Genomic DNA, 22,843 nt, shown 5'->3' with positions numbered 1-22,843 from the left:
ACAGCACTGTTCAATGTTATATATTCCCTATAGTAAATAAATGGTTATAGTGCATTTAATGCATCAACCATATCTTACATTTTTAGATAACCTCATATTATTTGTAACGTACCACAGATAAAGTCAATACCTTAAGAAAAATATTTTCAGTTATTTTATTTAAAAAAAAATCTTAAGTACTGTATCAGCGTTTTCTTTCCCCCTCCTTGACATTTAAGACCTAGACATTAATCTACTGATTCGAGTCTTGCGTCCAACCTGACACAAATAACTTAAATATTATTGGCTGCTCTGCATGTCACTCACGCCAAGGTTTTATCACCTCGCCTTCTGATTGGCTCTGTCGTCCACAACAGATCTGTGATTGGTTACACCTGGCACATGACCACAAAACAGGAAGCACAAGCGTTGTCCATGTAAATACTCCGGAAAAGAACTCGTTTGAGAAATGGGTGCCGTCGCCTGAGAGGAGTATGAGAGAACAGCTCTAAGGATCATGTAATTCCACACTCTACAAGGCGAGGTGGGTACGCTGCGTGTTCCCAAACAGGTCGTATGTGTGATCACGAACTGCGGCCTACGATACAGCAGAGATTGTCTGGATTTGATCCTGGATCACCTGCTGAGCCCAAGCGCTGCTGTCACACAGCCATCTGTCCACTGCATTAAATATGATAATATTTCCAAGTATTAATGTTCAGTTATATCTGATCTTGCTGTTTACAATCATCACAAGGTTGTGCTTGACATGGCAAGAGCGAATGCGTAATTAATACTTTCTTTCCAAATCATCATTATCATCGTGTCGCTTGTTTTGTACGGTTTAACGTTATCCCGTCATATTTATACCTTTAATCTGGGTGAACTGTACACATTTGAGTTTCATTATTCTACAGTTTTATTCAGAAACGCTTTGGTGCCTGTAGGACGTGGACGTACAATGGTCCAGTTGTTACACAGAAATAATGAGCTCCATTATTGTGTAACACGCCTCACCTTTTGCCAAAGCCGTTTATGGGATAGAATTCGTTGTATAAGATGTAGTTTCTGTTTTTGTTGGTGGAATTAATTCAGTATGTTTGTTAGAGCAGCACTAGCTGTCATATGTCACAGTGAGCTGCTGTGATCCTGTCATGTTAATGCATTGGATAAGCGAGTAATTAGACTCAGCTGACACTGGACTCTAGAGTTGCACAGGTGTAAACATCTCTGTTTCAGTTTCATTTTGACGCTCATTAATAGTTAATTTTCTGCCAATTATTTAAAATTGTTGACTAGTTGGTATATGATACCCAGGGTCTTTGTGTAAATAAGTACGGGGTTACAAATCTTTGCTCAGGCACATTTGTATGACGTGCTGAACAGTAAATATATTTACTTATTTGATCAAGATGCTGTTTTCTGTCATGGTCCTGATCAGTTTATTTTGATGTAATTTAACAGCATAATTATCTGGCTTATTATGCTGTTAATTAATAAATGAAGTACATGGACATAAAATTGATTTTATTATGTAATAACTATTTATGACCATGTAATAACTAGTCCAAATGCAGTACTTGATGTATTTGAATGATTTGTTTTTGTGTAGCGGTATTAGTTCAGAGCAGAACATGCCACAACTGATCTAAGGAATGCTACTGAACAGTACTGCATTATTTGTTATCAGGCATTCACATCAAACTAAAAGAATGCAAACCTGAGCTAATACTATTTTGCTTAAACATTAGTTTGGTGGATATGTTTATAACCACGACACCGCTGCAGATTATTAAAGAAAAGTTGGACCCACTTTCTATCAAGTGTCTTTAACCAATTAGATTTAAATTAATCAGTATATACAATGTACTTACTGTGTACACACATGCTTAATAGCATCAAAAGTGTTTGCAATACAGCATGGACACTAAGTACATTGTACCTAACAATTCATTTTTTACATAAGTACATAGTTGTTAAAAACGATAATAGTGGGACCCAAACAGTAAAAGGTGTAAGGAATTCCACAAGACCTTCTGTTTTTACTGCCTGTGTGTAGCACCTACAGCCCTGCATATCCCTCAGAAGGAAGTTATTAAGGGTTGATTTGAACAAGGTCTGTGATAATTCATAACAGATTGTGTGTGATTCAGCGCGGACTGTTTTGTTAATTCTGTATTTATGTTATGCAGGGTTAGTAAAAATACTTTTACTGAAGGAGAGTGGATTGACTCAACAGCCAATCTGCAGCTCATAGCAAAGCACAGTGGCTCACACACTATAAAAATAACGGAGTAAAAAATTGCTAAAAAAAAGGTAAATTAATTTTAAGTTAAATTAACCTTCCTTAGCAAGTGCATAAGAATAGTCATCGCTGAAAGTTAAATAGAGGGGTGAATGAACTACTAGTCTAACTTTAAGAAACTATAGTTTTTTTTAGTGGATTAAAAAACATCCTCATAATAGATATTATATCCTTTCTAAATAATTCTAAATAGCAAATAAATGCACAGATCCTTTTATTTCCTTATGTTTTGACCAAAGTGCAAGGGATTTTGGGTATCAGCCTGTCAGTTCTACCTGCACCTTCAAACTTGGCATTATAAATATTAAATATACTATTTAATATTTCAAGTTGTTCATACTAAATTACCCAGAAATTGTCTATTTAAATGTTTTTCAATCTTAGCATTTTTATCAATAAATAGGCTAGTTAATTAAATTCAACCTTTAAAACAGTCTCTGACAAAATGGTTGCATTTAAAAAGTGCATGTAAAGAGGGTATTTACCCAGAAAATGTCATATAAATTGTCTTTTATGCTGCTATAACTGTCCACCCTAAATTTTGTAATTTTTTTTTTTTAAGTTTTAGTTCAAAAGCTTTATGTGGACTTTTAATAATTTAACAATAAAAAGATTACTGATATGACACCTTTAATGTTGAAAGTTATGGTGGTAGCTACATGAGTTATTGCTCAAATACTTGCACAACTTTTCTTGAAAAGTTGAGGAAAGGGAAGCGGCCGTTTCTGATTTAGATTTAAAGACTGCTCCTGTTGTTCAATAGCAGACTTTGTCTAGCTTTAAGGGGTTAACCTAGAGTCAACCTCAACACTAATTCAAACAGATTCTTCTCCTCTTGTGTAAGCCTGAAGAGTAGGCTGAGATGAAGGATGTGTCTTGACTTGAAGAAGCGTCACATATCATTGATATTATTCAGCTCACCCGGTAATGTTCAGTTGTAGATTATATGCTGTTTTCATCATAGAATCACAGATAAGTCACTACAGAATCTCATTATTTTTTTTAACATGTCGCTTCTGTCACATGATGGGTTGACATCATTATGTTAGGTCGTGTCTCATTGTATCTTTTCATCTGTAAACGATGTCATACTGAGAGTTTTCTGGACAAACCTGTCACGCTAGAATAAAAAAGCATTATCGAAAGCAATATATCTTTACAAATGACACAGCTTCTGGTTTCACGGTCACACAGATGTGTTCGTGCCAAGTATTAGAAGTGTTGCATGCAAATAATACAAGAATCATATGCTGAGCATTGTGCCTGTGACTGCTTTTTTAATTGCCTGGATGAGCTATTTTACATTAGGCAGACTGATTTCCTGCTGTATTTAGTGCTGCTGGACGTAATAAAATGACATTTTATATGATAAATGATCTGAATAGTGTGACCGTAGTCTATGGGTATGTGCCGAAGTAAGAGTAGAGTGTGTGAATAAGTGTTTACAGCTGAATGAATACAGCTTATGCTGGTTCTGTTTACAAATGTCTTACAGTTGCAGGTTTAAGGTTCATTTGGGTTATTTTGGGTTATCCCTTTTCAAACCTTCTAACATACCAGATAAAGGCTCAATTCACAGTAATTAGTCTGTGATTGGTAATAATTAATCAACCAGCATTTGCAGACAATAGCTGGGTTTCCATCACCCTGTTTTAATGCACATTTTGAAGTATCGCATGAGAAACGAGTGATGGAAAGGCAAAATTTTGCATACAAATCCCTTAATTCGCAAAAAAGTTTTTACGCTCGCTTGAGGTGGTTTTTGACTTGTGCGAAAAAGGGTTAATGCGAGTAAAGCAAGATGGAAACGCATTTTGCAAATAACTTCCAAGCGCATCAAAAAAGTCATGTGACTTTGCGCTATGAGACGGGAAAACTTGACTAGCAGCGGACTGATCTCATTCCACAGCATCTGAAAAGTTATGGTCGTTCTGAAATGCCTGAGCAAAGTCTGTCATCAAAGTATTTCTGTATAATTGTCTTACACGACTGTGTTCCCAAACGGCAGCATTCACCTCCGAAAGCAATGACAGCATTTATTGTGTTTCGTCTGCTCGCTTTGAGGCGCAATTCATTTTTCATATATGAAAATTATTCTATTCAGTAGCTTATCCTAGTTTTCTATAGGCTATTTAGTACCAGTTTACCATGAAGTGATGATTTTGGAAGGTGCAAGTCTAGAGGCAATTGTTCCATAGACGAGGGGCATTGACTGAAAAGGCTCTGTCACCCTTGGTTTTCAAACGGGAACGAGGGACAGATAAGAGCCGTGTCAGTGGATCTTAAATGTCTAGTAGTTGACAAAGGGATAAGAAGAACTTTAAGATAAGACGGAGCTTGATTGTTAAGAGCTTTGAAGACAAACAGCAGAATCTTAAACTGAACTCTAAAATGGACCGGAAGCCAGTGTAGTGAGGTTTATAAATTATATAATCAGATTGTATATAATCTTATAATACATTTATAATCAGATTATAAACAGAAAAATCATTTATTATCCTACTTGATGTCTTAACCAATTGATATGTTTGTTACTATATACCTCCTATAATTTCAAGTCGAGCAGATCAGTGCACTCTGAGATATGGGTCTCCATGTGTTCACACTGTCTGGCGGCCATTTTGAAAGCTGTCTAAATAATTAGGAGCCCCTTAAATGTTTTTTAGATGTTTAAGCATTTATTTTGGGTAAATTTCACTACTTACTGTAAAATTAAGAGATTAATGTTCAGACTTTTGCATGTTATAACCTGGAACTTGGATGTGGGAAATAATTACATTAGATCCAAATGATAGTTTTAGCAACATAGCACAGATGCTACAGATTGTGTACTACGCTAACATATTCAATCACAGGCATTACTGGCTTGCACTTTTACATCCATAATATTAGACACTGACAGTTTATTGCTGGTTTGTGGTTTTACAGTGCTGTAATATTTAAAGATTTCATATTATTTTAAGGTGATCTTAAAGGGTGCACTACCATGAAAATCACACAGCTTCAGCGTGACATCAATAAGAAAAAATACAATTGCATAGATATTGTTATTAATAGTTGTTCATATTAAAATATATATGAACTTAATACATGACCTAGACTATTTATTTAGCAGAAATATTGTCATTTCAATAAATATTACATGAAATCGATTAAAATTGTTGCTGCTCCAATTAAGCTCAGTGTGCTCTCTTTAAGCTCTTCCACATTGAACGTCTATGTAAATACTTCATAAACAGACTTTACATATTAACTGATGGTTGTCACTTTAAGTTAAGTTCATTGATTTTCTATGGATTCTGTCGACTCACATTTGCAGACTGGTTCTGATCTTTGGCAACTAGCTAGGGTCACAATTCATCGATTTATATACCGGAAGTGGTGCATTTCACAGAATCCATAAAACACATTATTAGACTATTTTCCAAGGCTGCATGATATATTAAACCCATTTAAAAATCTGAATGAAGCATAATTGTGAATTCACAAACGCTACGATTTAATGAAATAATTATATGCGATGCAGTTCTAACAGTGTATGCGCTTGAATTATTTACATGTGTGTAGGTTAAGCACGTGTGTCTCTGTTCATAGTAACGTTAGTTCCAAAGAAACTTATCATTAACGTGTGGAGCGCCTCAAACTCCATTTCTGCATGTTGGTGTGAGTTTGGGTTTATTGTAATGTTCATCTGGGGGCGCAACGTGCTCCATTTCATCAGGTTTGTAAGGTAAATTATTTATAAATCTACACAAACACATCGCAATTTCAAAATAAAAGCTCAAACCCTCACTCTGAGTTTACACGTTTTGATGTCCACATATTCATTTATTTACAGTGGCTGTAGCATTTCTGTCCTAAAGAAATGGCCAAATATGAAAGATTAAGTGGACATTTGAGTTAAATGGTGCTTGGTCAATATTAAACAAGGATTAGATCGCACAGTAATGTGTAAAAAATAATCGTCAGGCCGTTGGTGCCCCCTGCAGGCCTTTGTAGTAATGCGTAATCTACATTAGCTCTATTGTTTATTATACATTATGTATTTTAAGTTTTGTTCACTTACATCTATTTTTATTACCACAAAAAAGTAATAAAAAAATAAATAAATATTGCCCTATGAAATCCTTTTTTTTTCCAAATTCATTTTTTTCCATTTTCATTTTTCTATGCTCTGTTTTAATGGTTAAATTAAATTGTATTAATCAAAAAGCCTTGTCTAATTAATTGATTTTTACAGTTTTATCTTTACCAAATTCTGTTTTCATAATTTTCTGGATTCCATTTGAATGGTTCCATTAAATTTTAATAATCAAAAGCATCTTCAATTAATAGATTTTATAAAAAAAAATATATTATTTTTTATTTTTTAAATAATGCACATTAACTTTTTCACCTAAATAAATTCTGGTAAATAATATTTCTGGTAAATACTCCTTTAAACAGTGTTAGTGATAATTGTATTATTAGACTGGAGCATGTGGGTATGTTGTAATTCTTACACTATAATACTGAACTTTGATTTCAGTGATTTGGACTATAAGATGGACACTAGCTTTACTTTTGCTTTAAAAAAGGATTTCATAGAAATTTGGATTTCATTTGGTTTGAAAAAATATTCTTAAGTAAAATTGTAGATTTTTTTTGTGGGAAATTAATTGTTTCGATTAATCGATAAATTAGTCGATAGATTATTCGAAATAAAAATAGTCGCAAGTGGCAGCCCTATAACTAGCGTCAACCTGTCCAGACTGTAAATCTGTGGGAAATTGGGGGCAAAAATCATGTAGTGTATTCCATCCATAAGAGACTATAGATAAGTTGACATCCATTTAAAATGAGGCTTCATAATGAGGCTAGTTTCTGTGTTCATCCCCATGAATTAAATGTTTTATTTGATTTTTGAATGTTACTTAGCTGAACGTGGACTAGTATAGATGTGCTTAAATGACACCTCACAATGAATATATAACTGATCGACTTGAATGCCTTGTTGCTTGATTTTAGTGCTCTGGTTTTTTGTGATTGACTTTGTACCTTCAAAAATTTTTTTTACAATTTTTCCTTCAAATAAATAAGAATTTTTAATAAAACATGATGTGAGCTTAATGGGAACAGGGGTGTGCTTAAAGGGTACAAAAATGTTGCCATTAAGCACAGCTAGACTTTTTGAATTTAATGATGTATATCTTAATTGAAATGCTTTTGTCATTTAAAATAAAATTAAATATTTTTGTGTGAGCGATTAATATTTTATTTTAACAGAACTTTTTGTACTGAAACCAATATATTGTGCACTAAAAATGTCTCAATGTAGATTTTGGTGAGCTTAATAGGTACGTTTTCCCTAGATGAGTTTGTTTCTTCATCGGAACAGAGAAATGTAGCATTACATCACTTGCTCACCACTAAATCCTCTGCAGTGAATGGGTGCCGTCAGAATGAGAGTCCAAACAGCTGAGAAAAACATTACAATAATTCCCAAGTAAACCACACGACTCCAGTCCATCAGTTAGTGTCTTGTGAAGCAAAAAGCTGTATGTTTGTGATTAAACAAATTCATAATTTCAACATTACTGTCACTTCTGGCCAAAATAATAGTCCATAATCCATAATAACACTTCCTCCAGTGAAAAAGTCTCCTGTTGTCCTCTCACATCAGAATCCACCAATATATTTAGAACTGTTTTTCACTCTTTTAGCTTGTAAATGATGCTTGATCAGTGCATATTTCTCTCCTGTTTCAGATGAGATGACTTTTTACTGGAGAAAGCAATATTATAATTGGAGGATTTTTGGTGGACGCAACAGTTTGAAATTTAAAACATCTTAACAGTTGGATTTGTTTATTACAAACACACAGTTTGTGGATTATTTGTGCATTATTTGTGGATCATTGTGATTTTTGATGACGGTACCCATTCACTGCAGAGGATCCATTAGTGAGCGAGTGATGTAATGCTAGGCAAAATTTTTACAAATCTGTTCTGACAAAGAAATTAAATAGTGGATCTTGGATGGTCTGAGTAAACTATTCCTCAAAGATTTTCTCTCACTGTTCCACGAGAGCTAAATTCAGATGAGATATAATGCTGTCTTATTTTGCCAACATTAATGTTAATACAAAAACTACATATATTTCCTCTATAGCAAAAGCGCTCCACTGTAAGAGGCTCAAACTGACTCACATGACTGAAAATGCAATCAGATTACATTACCAACAATTTACTAAAAACATTGTGCCGTACGCGACATGGAGTCCTAATTATGTGAATGTTTTCAAAGATGGTGGATCACTTTAGGAAAGTTAATGAACTAGTTCTGTGTCTTTAGCCAAAGAACCTCCCTTTTTGCACACTGTGTGAAGTGAAGTGACATACTGCCAAGTATGGTGACCCGTGCTCTGCATTTAACCCATCCAACGTGCACACACACAGCAGTGAACACACACACACACCGTGAACACACACCCGGAGCAGTGGACAGCCATTTATGCTGCAGCGCCTGGGGAGCAGTTAGGGGTTCGGTGCCTTGCTCAAGGGCACCTCAATCGTGGTATTGAGGGTGGAGAGAGCGCTGGACATTCACTCCCCCCACCTACAGTCCCTGTTGGCCCAAGACTCGAACCCGCAACCTTTGGATTACGAGTCCGACTAACCATTAGGCCACGACTTCCCCTGAATCATCTTTTGTCAGAAGTGGGATGAGTCTGCTGATTTTTGTGAATAGTCTGCTGACTGCGCATTGGCATTCTTCTTCATAAGTCAGAGGTTGATGCAAACCCTGTGTAATTTGATGGTGATGTCTATTCTGCTTATCTGCAGTGGGGTGTAACCATGGAGAAAACCAACACCAGTTTCCCCAGTTATAATGAATTAGATGACTACCTCACCAGACGCAACTCCACTTTTGTGTGGCTCCTTGTGGGTAAGTGGGCAGCTAATGGGATTTAGAAATTGTTTTTGTTCTGCAGATCATAATTAGAAAAATGTCTAGACCGGAGGTACCTAGTGCATCGCATTGGGCCTTAAGTTGACAAACGCACATATAAACCCATTTGTCTAAAATAAAATGATTTTCTTTACAAATATAATTTATGAATTTTCTTTGATCTATATGTAAACATCTTTTAAACAATGCATCAAAGCCAGCTTGTGATGCTTCTGGCCTAATTTAAATTTAAATCGTTTGTAAATGTATATTCGTATAACTCAATTTACTCACAGATTCACTGCTTTCAGAGTACACAGCCTCAAGTTGACATGACACAATGTTCGGCACAGATTTCTTATTATATGAAGTTAATACTTTTATTCTTTTATACTTTTAAGATATATACAATGTTAAAAAATATTTCTGGTTAAAAAAAAATTCACTTTTCTGTTCATCAAAGAAGCATTTATTCTGTATCAAAGGTATTCAATCATCCACAACAAAATTGAGCTGCATAACAGTTTCAACGTAAATAATAATAATGAGATCATTCTTGAGCAGCAAATCAGCATATTAGAATGATTTCTCGATTTCTGTTTTACACAGCCACTATTATGTCATGTGCATGGATCATATACCTGACATACTACAATTCCCGTAATATTGGACTCGTCCTCACCCTCATCATTAACCGTCTCTATAAGAATGGATACATACACATCGGTGAGTTAGCCTCAATATTGTTGTTTTTGCTCATTTTTTTCTTGATTTGATTTTTCTATTTAATACATTTATTTATTTATTTTCCAGGTTCATTTTCATTCTCTGTGCTGTCTGGCAAGGTCATGTTTCGAGATGTCTATTTCATCAATGAAGACATGTCGATCAGGTACTTCAATATGATAATTCAAACTCTCTCCTTTTAATGCTCCATTGCTTTTTTGACACTCTACTTATTTCTGTTGTCTGTGTGTTTTCTCATTGTTTATTGGTTATATGCTATCTGTATTTACTCTATTGGCAACTTATTTTTCCAGAATTCAAGATGGGTTACTTATATTTCGTTGGTGGAAGATGTACAACCCCAAACAGAAACGACATGGTCAGTGCAAAAGCATAACAAACAACCCACACAAATTGTGACAGATTTATGAAGTTGTTTCAGGGACATGTTTAATCATAACATAAATCCCACAAATTTTGTACGTGTCTTTTATTTTCAGTGACAATTCTCCATGAATTGTGGGTGAAATGCATGTGTATTGATATATTGTTAGTTCTGCTGTTTCTAGACCCAAAGGCTGAGACACGGCTCTATGTCACGGTTAACGGATTTGAGTTCCACGTGTATAATCGCATGGATCTGTACACTCGGCTTCAGGAAATATTTGGCCTAGAGCCCACCCTTATCCCGCCTCACCGAGATGAGGAGAAAGGGCGAGAGCAGAGGGATGAATCCCTGGAGAGGTAAATATTGCACTAATACGAGAAAAAAATGGCTTCGATTCTGGTACATAAGATTTAAGGTGAAGTGATTTTTTTTTTATGTTGAAATGCTTGGACCAGCTTTTAATATGCAGAAAGCTGTTTATAGACTGATTTCCTCAGTGTAAACATTGACCATCCCAACATAGAAGCATTGGCCCAGCCATCCATCTGTTTGCTGAGTAATTGACAACAGGAAGTTTTTATTATTTTTTTATTTGGTGATTTTTAAAATGTGCAGATATTACTCATCACCTTCGACGTAGCAAGTGAAGATGTCAGTGTTACTTAGCAATAAAATGAGTTTGTTTAATTTTCCGACATGAAGTGTTTTATATCTAGCTTCATTCAGTTTGAGCATTTCCGCATGTAGGCAGTATTTGTGATGGCTACAAAACCATTGATTTATAGTTCATTGAATTTTCTAAATTGAATCTAAACAATGGCTTGGAGGCACTTGCATAATTTTTGTCTTTAGACCGTAATGGTGCAGTACTTAATATCCGAATGTGCTCATGAATGAAGATGTGCTTTTGTTGTTTTTGAAGTGTTCACATCAAAGCTGAGACTCAGGACCCGTCATCTTCCTGGAGGTCTCTCATCCCTGTCATCAAAGTCAACATCAGTACAGTGAGTTCTGCAGTCAACGTTTCTCCCATTCACCCGTTTCCTGTCTGACATCAGCACACTGCTACCTGCTTCATTCATACTCCATACTGTAACAGAGAATTAAATCTACTTAATATTTACCTTCCCATGCCTCAACTTATATAACTCTCTCTGGTTTTGCACTCAGGGTCGTGTTGCATTCGGTAATCACCATCTTCCCCAGACCCTCTGTATGAATTTTGACGATGCCTTCTTGACATATACCACCAAACCACCTAGCAGCCACTTGGATCAGTTCATGCACATTGTGAAGGGTTCTCTGGAGAACGTCCGTGTCATGCTGGTGCCCAGCCCGCGATACCTGGGCCTTCAGAATGATGAGTGAGTCTAATAAACTCTAGTCTTTGTGCAAGTACAGAGCCAATGAAATAGCTATAATCTAAAATGATGTGCAAATAGGCATACTGTATATTATTTAGAGAGAGCATGAAATCACTAGGTAAGCACAATTTCTTGTGTTGGGATATTGACTACTGAAACAGACAAGCCCTTGATTTGTTCTCTGTAAATAGCCTTTTGTTTACACTATCATTCAAAAGCGTGCGGTTGATAAGATTTTTTTTTTTTATGGTATTGAAAGAAGTCTTTTATGCTCACCAAGGCTGGTCAAAATTTGATCAATTTTCTATGGCTCTTTGATTAATAGAAATGTCAAAAGAACAGTATTTATTAAGACATTTTATTATTATAACAATGTCTTAAGACAGATTCGGCTAGGTTCATGAGTCACGTCATTAATATCTCTGGTGATTTTTCTGTTTATAGACTTCACATTTAAATTGATATACACACATGCTACAAAGCTGATTTAGTAAAGTCTTTAAATAATATTAAGTGCAGATGGTATGAAGTATAGATGGCCAGTGACCAGTTCAGCGCAAATGGCATGTAGTATATATAGAGAAGGTGCTGTGTACAAGTGATAATGAGGTATATGTAGCCGTTGACCATTACAGTGCATATGACATGGTGTATAAATGGAAAATAGGAGAATATGGCAAAATGTCTGGATTGATGCAGGATAACAGGCGATAATAAATGGCAAATCACCACAACAGTTTTTATAATACGCTTTTATTTATAAAATACACTTTTATAATACCCACAGGGAAATACTAGGAAGACATTTGTGCTTATACATACAAAAGTTGAGTTGTGTAGAGAGAATACGGTAGTCTTTTGCTGCATCATGAGACAATGAATTTACTCTACTGTATGTGTGTGTATTATGTAAATAGAATTATCAAAGGTTATTAATGTGCTGTTTTGCACTCAAAGGTTTAAGAAATCAGAGCTGCTCATTTGTTCCATTAGTTACAACAATTATACGCACTGATCTGTGTAATTTAATTTAATTGAAAGTAATATTAACATAATGACCTGAACATTAATTGCTTTTTGTATAGATAAGCCCTTTCCCATGTCAATTATGGTTTATCTGAAAGTAAGCGCAAGTTAATTTGAATGAATTGGTATGCAAGAAGATTAGTCTTGATTGTCATCTGCTCGATTGCTAATGATTAATGATCTGTTAGAGTGCTGTAGATGTTCTTCAAAGAGTGATTTCTTGTCTCTAGACCTCCAAGGCTCATGGGAGAGGGCTTTGTGGTCATGCAGTCGAATGATGTCGACATCTACTACTACCAGGATGAACCAGGTAATCATCGTGACTGGTTGATTTTTTTGTCTTCCATTATTTTGTGAATAAAGGTCTGGTGATGTTTTTTGGTATATTGGAAGAAACAGTGATAAGAGAGTTTTAGCAAATGTTTGCTGTGTGTTTTTTAGGTTTGGTCCCAGAAGAATTGGAGAATGGAGATACAGAAGTCTGCTCTGAAGATGCCAAGCTACAGGACTTGCCTCCATGCTGGGGTTTGGACATCGTGTGTGGCAAAGGAACAGACTTTAACTATGGCCCATGGGCCGATAGACAGAGGTACAGGCACACACTCACATGGTTGTAGTTTGGTTTGTGGTTTTGTTCAGGTTGTGGAAGGCTTATTAAAGCTACTACATTTATGTGACATTCTGTTTTTCTGGTCGGTATTGCTGTTTGATTATTATTGCTATCGTAATAGACAGCAGCAGGAATAGACCTTTTTGTTTCAGCTGTTTACATTTAGTAATTTACTATTGGCTCACTACTGTTTAAAAGGTTTAAGATCAGTAGGTAGTCTTTTATGCTTACCAAGGCTACATTTATTTGATCAAAATTACAGTAATAAAAGTGACCCAGTTTTAAAGGGGTCATATGATGCAATTTCTTGTTTTTCTTTTCTTTAGTGTGTTATGCAGCTGTTTGTGCATGTGTAAGATCTGCAGAGTTACAAAGCTCAAAGTCTCCCACAAAAGGATTTATTCTATCTAAAAGAGAAGGCTGATCCAGACCGGGCTAAAACGCCTCATTCAAACACGCCCCCTACGTCACGATGTGGAAATATTTGCGTAATGCCGCCCAAATGTTCACGCAAAAAAAGAAGGCATGGTTTCAGTAACCGCAGTAGTGTTGATGCAGCCATGACAGGGAGATGCTGTGTTTCTAGGCGAAAGCAAAAGCACTTTATTTGGCCTTCCGGAAGTAGATGCAATTAAGAATCATTTGTTTACAACAGAACAACACAACCCAAATGTTCGAATTTGTGCAACGCATTTTATGGACGACAGTTTCGTGAACCTCTGAGAGTACAAGGCTGGCTGTGCAAGAAGGCTATTTCTAAAAAAACAAAAAGGGCCAGTTCCAACTTTGCAATGACAATCTGGCGCTTCTGAATCAGCGACTAAGTATGTTTTGTTATTAGTTTAAGTATTTGCTATTTACTGTTCAAATGCGGAGTTTAGCTCGTAACGCGTCGTGTGTGTTTGTGTGTGTGAGGGGAACAGGGTCACATCACAGCGGAGTGTACAAGCCATCAGAAATCGTCTTAACCGCGGCTTGAGTACTGCAAATACACACGAGCTTCATCACTGTGTCTGTCGCGCGACTCTGTTCCCCTTTCGGGTTTGAACTGATGGTAAAACTAACTTGAAAGCTGAAGCTCGCGATTATGGTAAGGGGAGTTACATTTCCGACGAGTGTTTGTGGTGTTTGGCCAATCACAATGCACTGTGCCAGTTAGCCAATCAGAGCAGACTGCGCTTGTCGGAAGGAGGGGCTTTGTAGAAAATGACGTGTTTGAGAGAGGCGGGGCATAGAGGAACTCCAATAATGTACAGTATTTGAAAAATAATGTCAATGTCAATAATGTTACACCAAATACACAAAATAATGATCTTTAAAATAGCATCATATGACCCCTTTAAAATACATTTTATTCCTGTGATGGCAAAGCTGAATTTTCCGCATCATTACTCCAGCCTTCAGCGCCACATGATCCTTCAGAAATCATTCTGTTGGTTTGGTGCTCAAGAAACATTTCTTTTTATTGAAAACATTTGTTCTACTTAAAATTTTCAGGTTTCTTTGAATAGAAAGTTCAGCATTTATTTAAAATAGAAATCTTTTGTAACATTATGTCTTTGTCTTTCTTGATTAATTTAATGCATTCTTGCTCAATACAAGTATTTATTTATTTCAAAAACAAAGAAAATATTTTAAACATCCGTTCATTACATTTGACCCCTACAGAGACAGCCTGTGGAAGTTCTTCCTGCCTGCAGACTATCAGCCAATGAAAGTGAGCGATGTTGCCACACCAGGCAAACCCCGACAGATCCTTGCCTTTGAGCTGCGTATGAACATCATAGCTGATGCGACAATAGACCTGCTGTTTACAAAGAACAGGGTATTTACACACACACACACACACACACACCTAATGATTCATTTCTGAATGGCACACTCCTATGCATAAACGTTTGCTAGGGTAAAGTTTGCTTGCATTCATAGGAACTAGGGGTGCAACGGATCGTAGATGATCTGTGATCCTTACGGACCAGTCCCCACGATTCGGCATACATGTGATTCGCGGATTAACTGTTAAATTTAACCATCATAGAGTGAAAGTTTATCATTTGCACGTGTTTTGTCTTGCTAAAGTTGAATCGGGACTCGCGCACCGTTTTCTGTGCTCAGCTGCTGATCCGATCCTGAGTTTTGTGATCCGTTGCACAACTAATAGGAACAATGTATACCCTCTTTTGTCTTTGTTTACTCACTAACCCATAATCCATTTGTCTTGACAGGAGACTAATGCGGTCCATGTGAATGTAGGAGCAGGTTCTTACCTCGAGGTCAACATACCCATGGCTGTTGGGGAGAATGGTAACTTCCAAACTTTTATGAAAAATAACAGTAGTTAATAAGGGTGACATTTGACAGTTTTTGTTTGTTTAATGTAAATTAACTTGACTCATCATTATTACGAACTGCCATTTTGCCCTCCTGAGTTTTATATCATACTATTTGTAACCAATTTTTGCCTTTCTATTTCCATTTAGGTTATTCTCCCACTGTTAAAGGCCAGTTATTACATGTAGATGCAACCAGCAGTATGCTTTACAGGACACTGCTAGAGGCTGAAATGCTGGCTGTGAGTGCAGCACATGATTTTATTGTTTATAAGTGTTATGCAAAACTATGTTTTCAAAATTGACTAGTCTGTCTTAAAGCCGCCCTGGATAATTAGGCTGGTTTAAGGTCATGTTTACCAGACCTGATCAGACAGACTCTAAGCGTAGCCCTTCAATACTCTTGAGTAACTTCAAACTTTTAGTGCACAGAACTGATAATCTTCAGAAAATTGGAACATTGCTTGCTGCAGGCGATTTGAGATCTGACAGTAATTGTCTTGAAATTTATTGTTGAAGATGGGAAATGTCTTACAAAACATGAATTTAGAGAAGTAATATTTGTAAGAATTCAGATATTGCATATTGCGAGGCCCTTTTCCACTCTGCTGACATTTACCCACGCAGCACTTTGGGGAGGGTTGTAGCATCAGCATAGAAGTGTATTGGGCTTTTGAAACAAGTGATGAATATTAAATTCTGAATTATTTTAATGATAATTGTAATGGTATGTATAATGAAAACAATTAACTCTACACAACTGCTTCAATGTCCTTGTTAATGTCTTAATTATTCTGCCCTAAAGCTAAGCTGGATAAACCATACTGAATGCTAACAGCTGTCCTTGAACTCCTCAGTTCCATGTCATAGCCAGCTATCCACGCGTGTGGAACATGCCCCAGTCCTGGCAGTGTGAGATTGAGGTTTACAAAGCCACGTACCACTTCATCTATGCACAGAAGAACTTCTTCACAGGTAACGTTTCTCTCTTACCTGTAACTAATGTGTCTAAAATCCATCCTCCGGTTGACCTCCTCCTGTTGTGATCTGCAGATCTGATCAAGGACTGGGCCAGCGACAGTGAACCGGACATCTACTCATTCGTTCCATATTCGTGGAAGTTTAAGATACTCTTTCACCAGTTTGAAATGATTTGGGCTGCCAATCAACACAACTGGATTGACTGCTCCACCAAACAGCAGGAGAACGGTGAGAGAGACTTTCATAATGGATGTGACACTGAAAAAAACTAATATAGTGTTTGAGAAATGTGAACACTGTAGGAAATCTAACAAATTAATAAGGCTTTGTATACACACTGCACACAGTTTTGACAGTCTGTCATTTTGATAGTGATTTAGAAAGACAAAACTGATGTGATGTTGCATACACATACTATCCTGAATGATTGGATTTGTTAGATTAGATTAAATTAGATTTTGTGTATGTAATGTTTATTTATTTTCATACTTGCTGGTTGATTGAATATTAAATATTATTAATAAACTTTAATTGTATTCTACCTTTTTATGAAAATTTTAGGAAATGCAGGTCAAAGTGCTTTACAATAAAAACATTACAATAAGTACCAAGAACTTCACATGAGAACAAATAAAATGACCATATTTAATATAACATGGAACACACTTTATAATGATAATAAAAGAGAAAGGTAGTATACATAAAATGCATGAAAAAAAAACAAAAAAAGATTTGTCCATCAAAGGACACATGTACATGATCACATATGGGTCCTGGATTTTTATTACTAAGTAATAATACATAAAGGATGGAATCAGTTTGACTTTTTTCTTGATTTCTGAATAACTTGTAACCTATTCATGCTCTTTGTCTGTAGTTTATCTCGCTGCCTGTGGGGAAACGCTGAATATTGACTTCACTTTGCCATTTCACGATTTTGTCCCAGTCACCTGTAACACACGTTTCTGTTTGAGAGTGAGTGTTACACCCTTGCAAACATTTACACGCACTTGTCTGTTGTGCTGAATGATGTGTGATCAAGCATTACAACCTTATATGACAATAAAACATAAGCGGCCACCTAAATCTCCTCTGAATGACACTGAACTCTCATTTAGGCTGAGGACACAGATATGCGCTTGTGTCTGCCTGACTGTCACCCCAGCCGGTACCCACTGCTCACCCTCACTAAGGATTACCAGCACTGTAAGACCCCTCCAGGGCAAGGAGCACCTCCCAAAAACAACAAACCTCGCTGGAGGAACATGACTCATGCAGAGTAAGAGAGCACCATTGATCTATTTCTGTCCCTCTTCTTTTCTGCTTCCTCTCACTTGCACTGCTCTTTAACACTTCTGTTGTGTTTATGTGTGTGTGTGTGTGTGTGTGTTTGTTTCCAGGGCTGGTTGGGTGGACTGCTGGAGTGTGCCGAACTTCATGCTCATCATAGACTATACTTGGCATCCCATCTACCCTCAGAAAACTGACCAGCAGCTCAAACAATCATGTAGGCCTTTGAATAAAACAATAAAAATAATAAACTTATTGTATAGATATTGTAAAGATTCTGTAGACACGCCTACTTCTTTATTGATAGGTCTGCATTCTCCATCAAATCAAGTGGAAATATCTAGTTGAAAAATCTTAAGAAAATCAAAAGTACATTTTGGGGGCCCGCATGTAGCCCAAGCTACATATATCTCGCGACCTGTTTTTAATCCTGTCAGTTATCTCAATAAATAAGACTAAATATCGAAGTAAATATGAATACTTGCTACAGATCTTAGTTTTGTCAAAAATGTATATGTAGGCACCATTTATTTTTGTCCATAAAAATAATTTAAAGCATTTAAGCAAAATACTTTGATCGTGAGATGCATCGGTTCAGTCAAGTGTGTCAAAACCTTAGATGTGCCTTGTATATGTTTACTTATAAAATCTCTGTTGCTGTTTTTACTTGCAAAGTACATTTATTAACCTGACCTTTTTACACTTCACTTTACATTACATGCAGTGTCAGAAATAGAGGAGTCCATGCTGTCAGCACTGCGACCGCCAGAACATGCTCCACCTGTGCCTCCTCCACCTCGAATCTCCTCTGACCCCAGCTTGCTGCCCCCTGACCGCTTACATGTGGAGATGGAGCTGAGCCCAGACTCCCACATCACCCTTTACGGCCCCCTCCTCAGAGCGCTGGTGTCCATCAAGGTACACATGTATATGCATGTATGCTCACATATGGGTCCAGGATTCTTAAACTGAGCAGATGTATCACTAAAACTAATAAACTCATGTTTATTTAAACAAACTTGTGTCCTTCACAACACACTCCTTATTTCCTTATAATGACAGATTAAAATGAGGGCACAGCAGTATCCCATTAAAATGGTTGTTGTGTTTATCTGTGCAGGAGAACTACTTTGGAGAGGACGACATGTACACAGACTTTGAGGAGTCTCTCTCCAGCCCTGTGCTGAGCTCCTGCACTTCTTCGTCTTGTTGGACCGGGGTGGGTCTGGAGGAAAACCGCTCTAAAGACACACCCCACCTTCTCTCCCTACGGCCCTGGGATATCACCGTATTCATCAATCTGCACAAAGTCCATGGACGACTTCCAACGGTCAGTACCTCTTCAGTGATTTCATTCATAGGAGCCAAAGTGATGACATCATTGTTAAATTAGCATATTTGCAGTCGTGATTGTGAGCCTACCCTTTTGATGCCTTGCAGGTACTGATATTTTCCTTCAGGAATTGCGAGTGTGGTTGTAACTCTTATTTGTTCTCTCTTTACAGCACTGTAGCAGTGATGGCCCAGAGGGTCCTGCAGGCTTCCTGGAGCGCCTGTGTTTTGAGATGAAAAAGGGTTATAAGGAGACCATGCTACAGCTCATTCTCTCGCCTCTACATGTGTTTGTCAGTGATAACTATCAGGTGGGAGTGGGAGGAGGCGACCTTGTTCATGTTCTCTCAGGTGCTGGTGTTTAAAGTTCTTGTGATGTTTCTGTTTTGTGTAATTTATTCCCGTGTGTGTGTGTGTGTGTGCAGCGGCCTGCTGTTGATGCTGTGTTGAGAGATGGGCATCTGAGCCTCTCTGGGTTGCAGATGAGAGCCCACGCTATGTTCTCAGTGGAGGGCTTACCAGTGGGCAGTGACGCACTCGAATATGCTTGGCTCATCGATGTTCAAGCTGGAGCTCTTACGGGAAGAGTCAGTGTGCCACAGGTGACTCACTTATTTTGACACTACAAAAGGGATGCGTGACGTTTGTAAAGGATTTTTCTTGTAATGTCTGTGGCATGATGACCTCGCACAAATATTTTGACGCATCACTCATTGTGTTTGAATGAAAATGTTCTCAGTAATTGCACTTTTAATAGAATTGTAGCTGGCATGTGGACTGGAGAGTTTAAAAGAATGTGAAGGTTGGATTTTTGTTAAAGCGCTTAAATAAAATCTATAGAAAATTCTTTCTAAGAGGTTTATATATTGTTATGCATAGTATTCATCTTAAACATCTTCCTTTAGTTAATTCATTTCAAAAGTAAGCGAGCAAATAGTACATAGACATCAAAAAGTAAAATAAAAATGTTCCTTCATTGCTTATGTCTTGTTTACCTTCACAGTCCGTCAGTAAGCCTCAAGTATAAAAAATGTTAAATTGATTTGAAATGTCAAACCAAAAGATCTCTTAAATTATAGTTGTTTTTGTAATATTGTAAAAAAAAATTGGTTTCATTATTTTGTTAATTATTTGTTATGCATACAACTGATGCTGATATAGCACTAAAAATGCATTTGCCAGTGCGATTAATATTATATATTTATCTAAATATGTAATCCTAACAAGTAGCAAACCTTTACATTTTTTTTTTTTCTTTAAAAAGCTACTGAATGTGTCACCAAAAGGGATTAGTCCAGATGATTATTTTAATCTATAGACAGCATTAATCACTGTTTGTATGCATTTGGTGCAGCAGATGTGATCTGGTAGTGTTTGTGTTTCAGTGCGCGTCTCTTCTGGAGTGGGGCGAGAGTTATGTGTTTCATGTAGTGTCCCGAGAGTTCCAGCTCGAGCAGCCAAAACCATCTGTCACCTGCCGACATGGAGTTGATCGTAGAGTCTGTGATGCCAAGGTATTACAGAAACGCACATCTGCACTGTCATTATTCACATCATTTTCAAAACGACTACACAACTGAGTGTGTGTCTGTACGTGTAGCATGCAGCCCTGCCTGGTCCCTGTCGCACATCAGAGGATCTGAAGTACACCATGACTCGATTAACGGTTGACGGAGCCCAGGTTTTCATTGTTGAACACGGCTGTGCAGCCAATATTAAGGTATGACATAGATATAGCGATTGATTGGATGACAATACAGCTATTGATTTATTTATAGAATGATTTCTGAAGGAGCATGCGACACTAAAGACTAATTTAGCTTTACATAATTGCATTTTAAAAATATGTAAAAAGATAGATAGTTTTTGCTGTATTTTTAATCTAATAAATGCACTTCTTTCAAAAACATTAAATAATAGGGGTGTAACTGTACACAAACATGACTGTTCGGTACGTACCTCGGTTTTGACGTGATGGTTCGGTATATTTTCGGTACAGCAGGAGGAAAAAACTAATTTTTTTTAATTAAACAATGGATCTGAATTTACTGAACAAATTTCTTTTTCTTTAAATAAATTCAGTTACAATTAAAATTTACTTAGGGATAAAAATCTACCTTAGCTTCTGCTCTAAACTATAGGGGGAGCCCTTTTACATTACTATAAGGTTACTACTAACAACAGAGCCCAAACTTAAATTTAATTACTATTTATTTTTAACTATAATAATCAACACTTCAGTTAAAAAAAATGTATGCAAACATGTAAACTGCACATAATGCAGTTTTTAAATGAACTTCTAAATTGTACAATTTCTATTTGTTGTTGAAATAGGCCTAAACTTGTTTCATAAAAGATTTTAAACATACATTAAATAATTAAGACATCACTAACAGGTATATTGAAATGAGTATATAGTCTAATATTTTGTGAAATGCTCTTCTCTAGACTTCATTTCTCTAGCAAATAATGAGCTGTGGACACTGATGACTTGCCTGAGGTAAATGAAATGCTACGGGACATTTTGTTTACATGTTGTTTTATTAATGTCTTTCCGCAATTAAAACACTAATTGAGTGATTACACAAGGCATTATTTGTTCATTTATGTATATTTTGCATTAAAAGTAGTAGTAAAGAGGAAGGGATGATCACGTTCACTCGCGCTCCATGCTGCCATTAGAACTGAGGCTTCTATACGCCGATATGTCACACCACATCAAAGAGCGCCAAAACGGCATTTACTGTTTGAATTTCCTGAAAAAATGGAATCATTTGTTCGGAACACATGCGTACCGAACCTAAAGACCCATACCGACGTGTACTGTTACAACCCTATTAAATAATCGGAATTATTCCAAACTTTTGACCAGTTGTGTATGCATGTTTGCCCGTCAGACCGGAGCCTTGCGGTTGGCCACATGTAATCTGCACACAGCTGCTGTCGGCGAAGGCATTAGTGCCGTTCTGCAAGACGTAGTGATCGCTCAGTTCATCGAGCAACAGGAAGTTGCACGGCTTGGCCTGCCTCCACCCCTCCTTCGGCGTTCTCATTGGCTCGAAGCGGGTTCGGTGACGCTTAACCTCATCACAGCTGATGTGGCATTGGCCGCTGACCATCCAGCCAAATATGTGGTCCAGAGGCAGTTCCTGGAGCTTCATGACATGAAAACAAAAAGGTTCATGCATATCCTTTATGATATATTTTTTCTATTGCTTAATGTGCAGACAGTCATATTTTCTGTGTGTGTATGTGTGTTTTAGACTTTGGTTTCTTTGGCCTGAGGACAAATACAAGCGAAGCCGTAATCGCTGTGGTTGTCTTGGTGGATGTCGTTTTTTTGGCGGCTCAGTTGGTGGCCTGGACTTCTTCCGCTTGGAGGAAATCACACCCTCATCAAGCTCTGCCTTCTCTAGCGTCAGTGCAGAGAGTGACATGTCCTACGGCCAATCACTATTACATCCAGGAGAATGGATCGTCACTAAGGAAACTCCCAAACTCTCTGACGGTAAGTTTTGTTTGTAGCTATTAGGAAGCAGATTGGTTTTCAAGCGAATTGTACTTATCGATTGGTTTAATTGA

The 22,843-nt window shown here is 37.0% G+C and overlaps 1 protein-coding gene across 11 annotated transcripts in view; it reads left to right on the top strand.

The window, feature by feature from the left end:
* The first annotated feature begins 415 nt into the window (after window positions 1–415).
* Window positions 416–22,843, top strand: part of LOC306882474 (bridge-like lipid transfer protein family member 1) — a 75,436-nt gene continuing 53,008 nt past the window's right edge. For all 11 annotated transcript variants that reach the window (XM_079437109.1, XM_079437108.1, XM_079437117.1 and 8 more), the window contains exons 1-26: window positions 416–523; window positions 9,109–9,211; window positions 9,824–9,940; window positions 10,028–10,106; window positions 10,255–10,319; window positions 10,510–10,684; window positions 11,251–11,332; window positions 11,499–11,692; window positions 12,949–13,028; window positions 13,160–13,307; window positions 14,997–15,153; window positions 15,554–15,632; window positions 15,809–15,900; window positions 16,516–16,633; window positions 16,712–16,867; window positions 17,517–17,614; window positions 17,758–17,918; window positions 18,040–18,146; window positions 18,654–18,847; window positions 19,050–19,259; window positions 19,435–19,572; window positions 19,687–19,863; window positions 20,647–20,775; window positions 20,862–20,981; window positions 22,159–22,439; window positions 22,525–22,769. In XM_079437109.1, coding sequence (XP_079293235.1) covers window positions 9,121–9,211; window positions 9,824–9,940; window positions 10,028–10,106; window positions 10,255–10,319; window positions 10,510–10,684; window positions 11,251–11,332; window positions 11,499–11,692; window positions 12,949–13,028; window positions 13,160–13,307; window positions 14,997–15,153; window positions 15,554–15,632; window positions 15,809–15,900; window positions 16,516–16,633; window positions 16,712–16,867; window positions 17,517–17,614; window positions 17,758–17,918; window positions 18,040–18,146; window positions 18,654–18,847; window positions 19,050–19,259; window positions 19,435–19,572; window positions 19,687–19,863; window positions 20,647–20,775; window positions 20,862–20,981; window positions 22,159–22,439; window positions 22,525–22,769 — 3,493 coding nt within the window. In that variant the 5' untranslated portion in view covers window positions 416–523; window positions 9,109–9,120. The remainder of the gene's footprint in view (window positions 524–9,108; window positions 9,212–9,823; window positions 9,941–10,027; window positions 10,107–10,254; window positions 10,320–10,509; window positions 10,685–11,250; window positions 11,333–11,498; window positions 11,693–12,948; window positions 13,029–13,159; window positions 13,308–14,996; window positions 15,154–15,553; window positions 15,633–15,808; window positions 15,901–16,515; window positions 16,634–16,711; window positions 16,868–17,516; window positions 17,615–17,757; window positions 17,919–18,039; window positions 18,147–18,653; window positions 18,848–19,049; window positions 19,260–19,434; window positions 19,573–19,686; window positions 19,864–20,646; window positions 20,776–20,861; window positions 20,982–22,158; window positions 22,440–22,524; window positions 22,770–22,843) is intronic.

Source organism: Barbus barbus, assembly GCF_936440315.1.
Source record: "Barbus barbus genome assembly, chromosome: 16".
NCBI lineage: Eukaryota > Metazoa > Chordata > Actinopteri > Cypriniformes > Cyprinidae > Barbus > Barbus barbus.
This window is presented reverse-complemented; position numbering and strand designations above follow the sequence as displayed.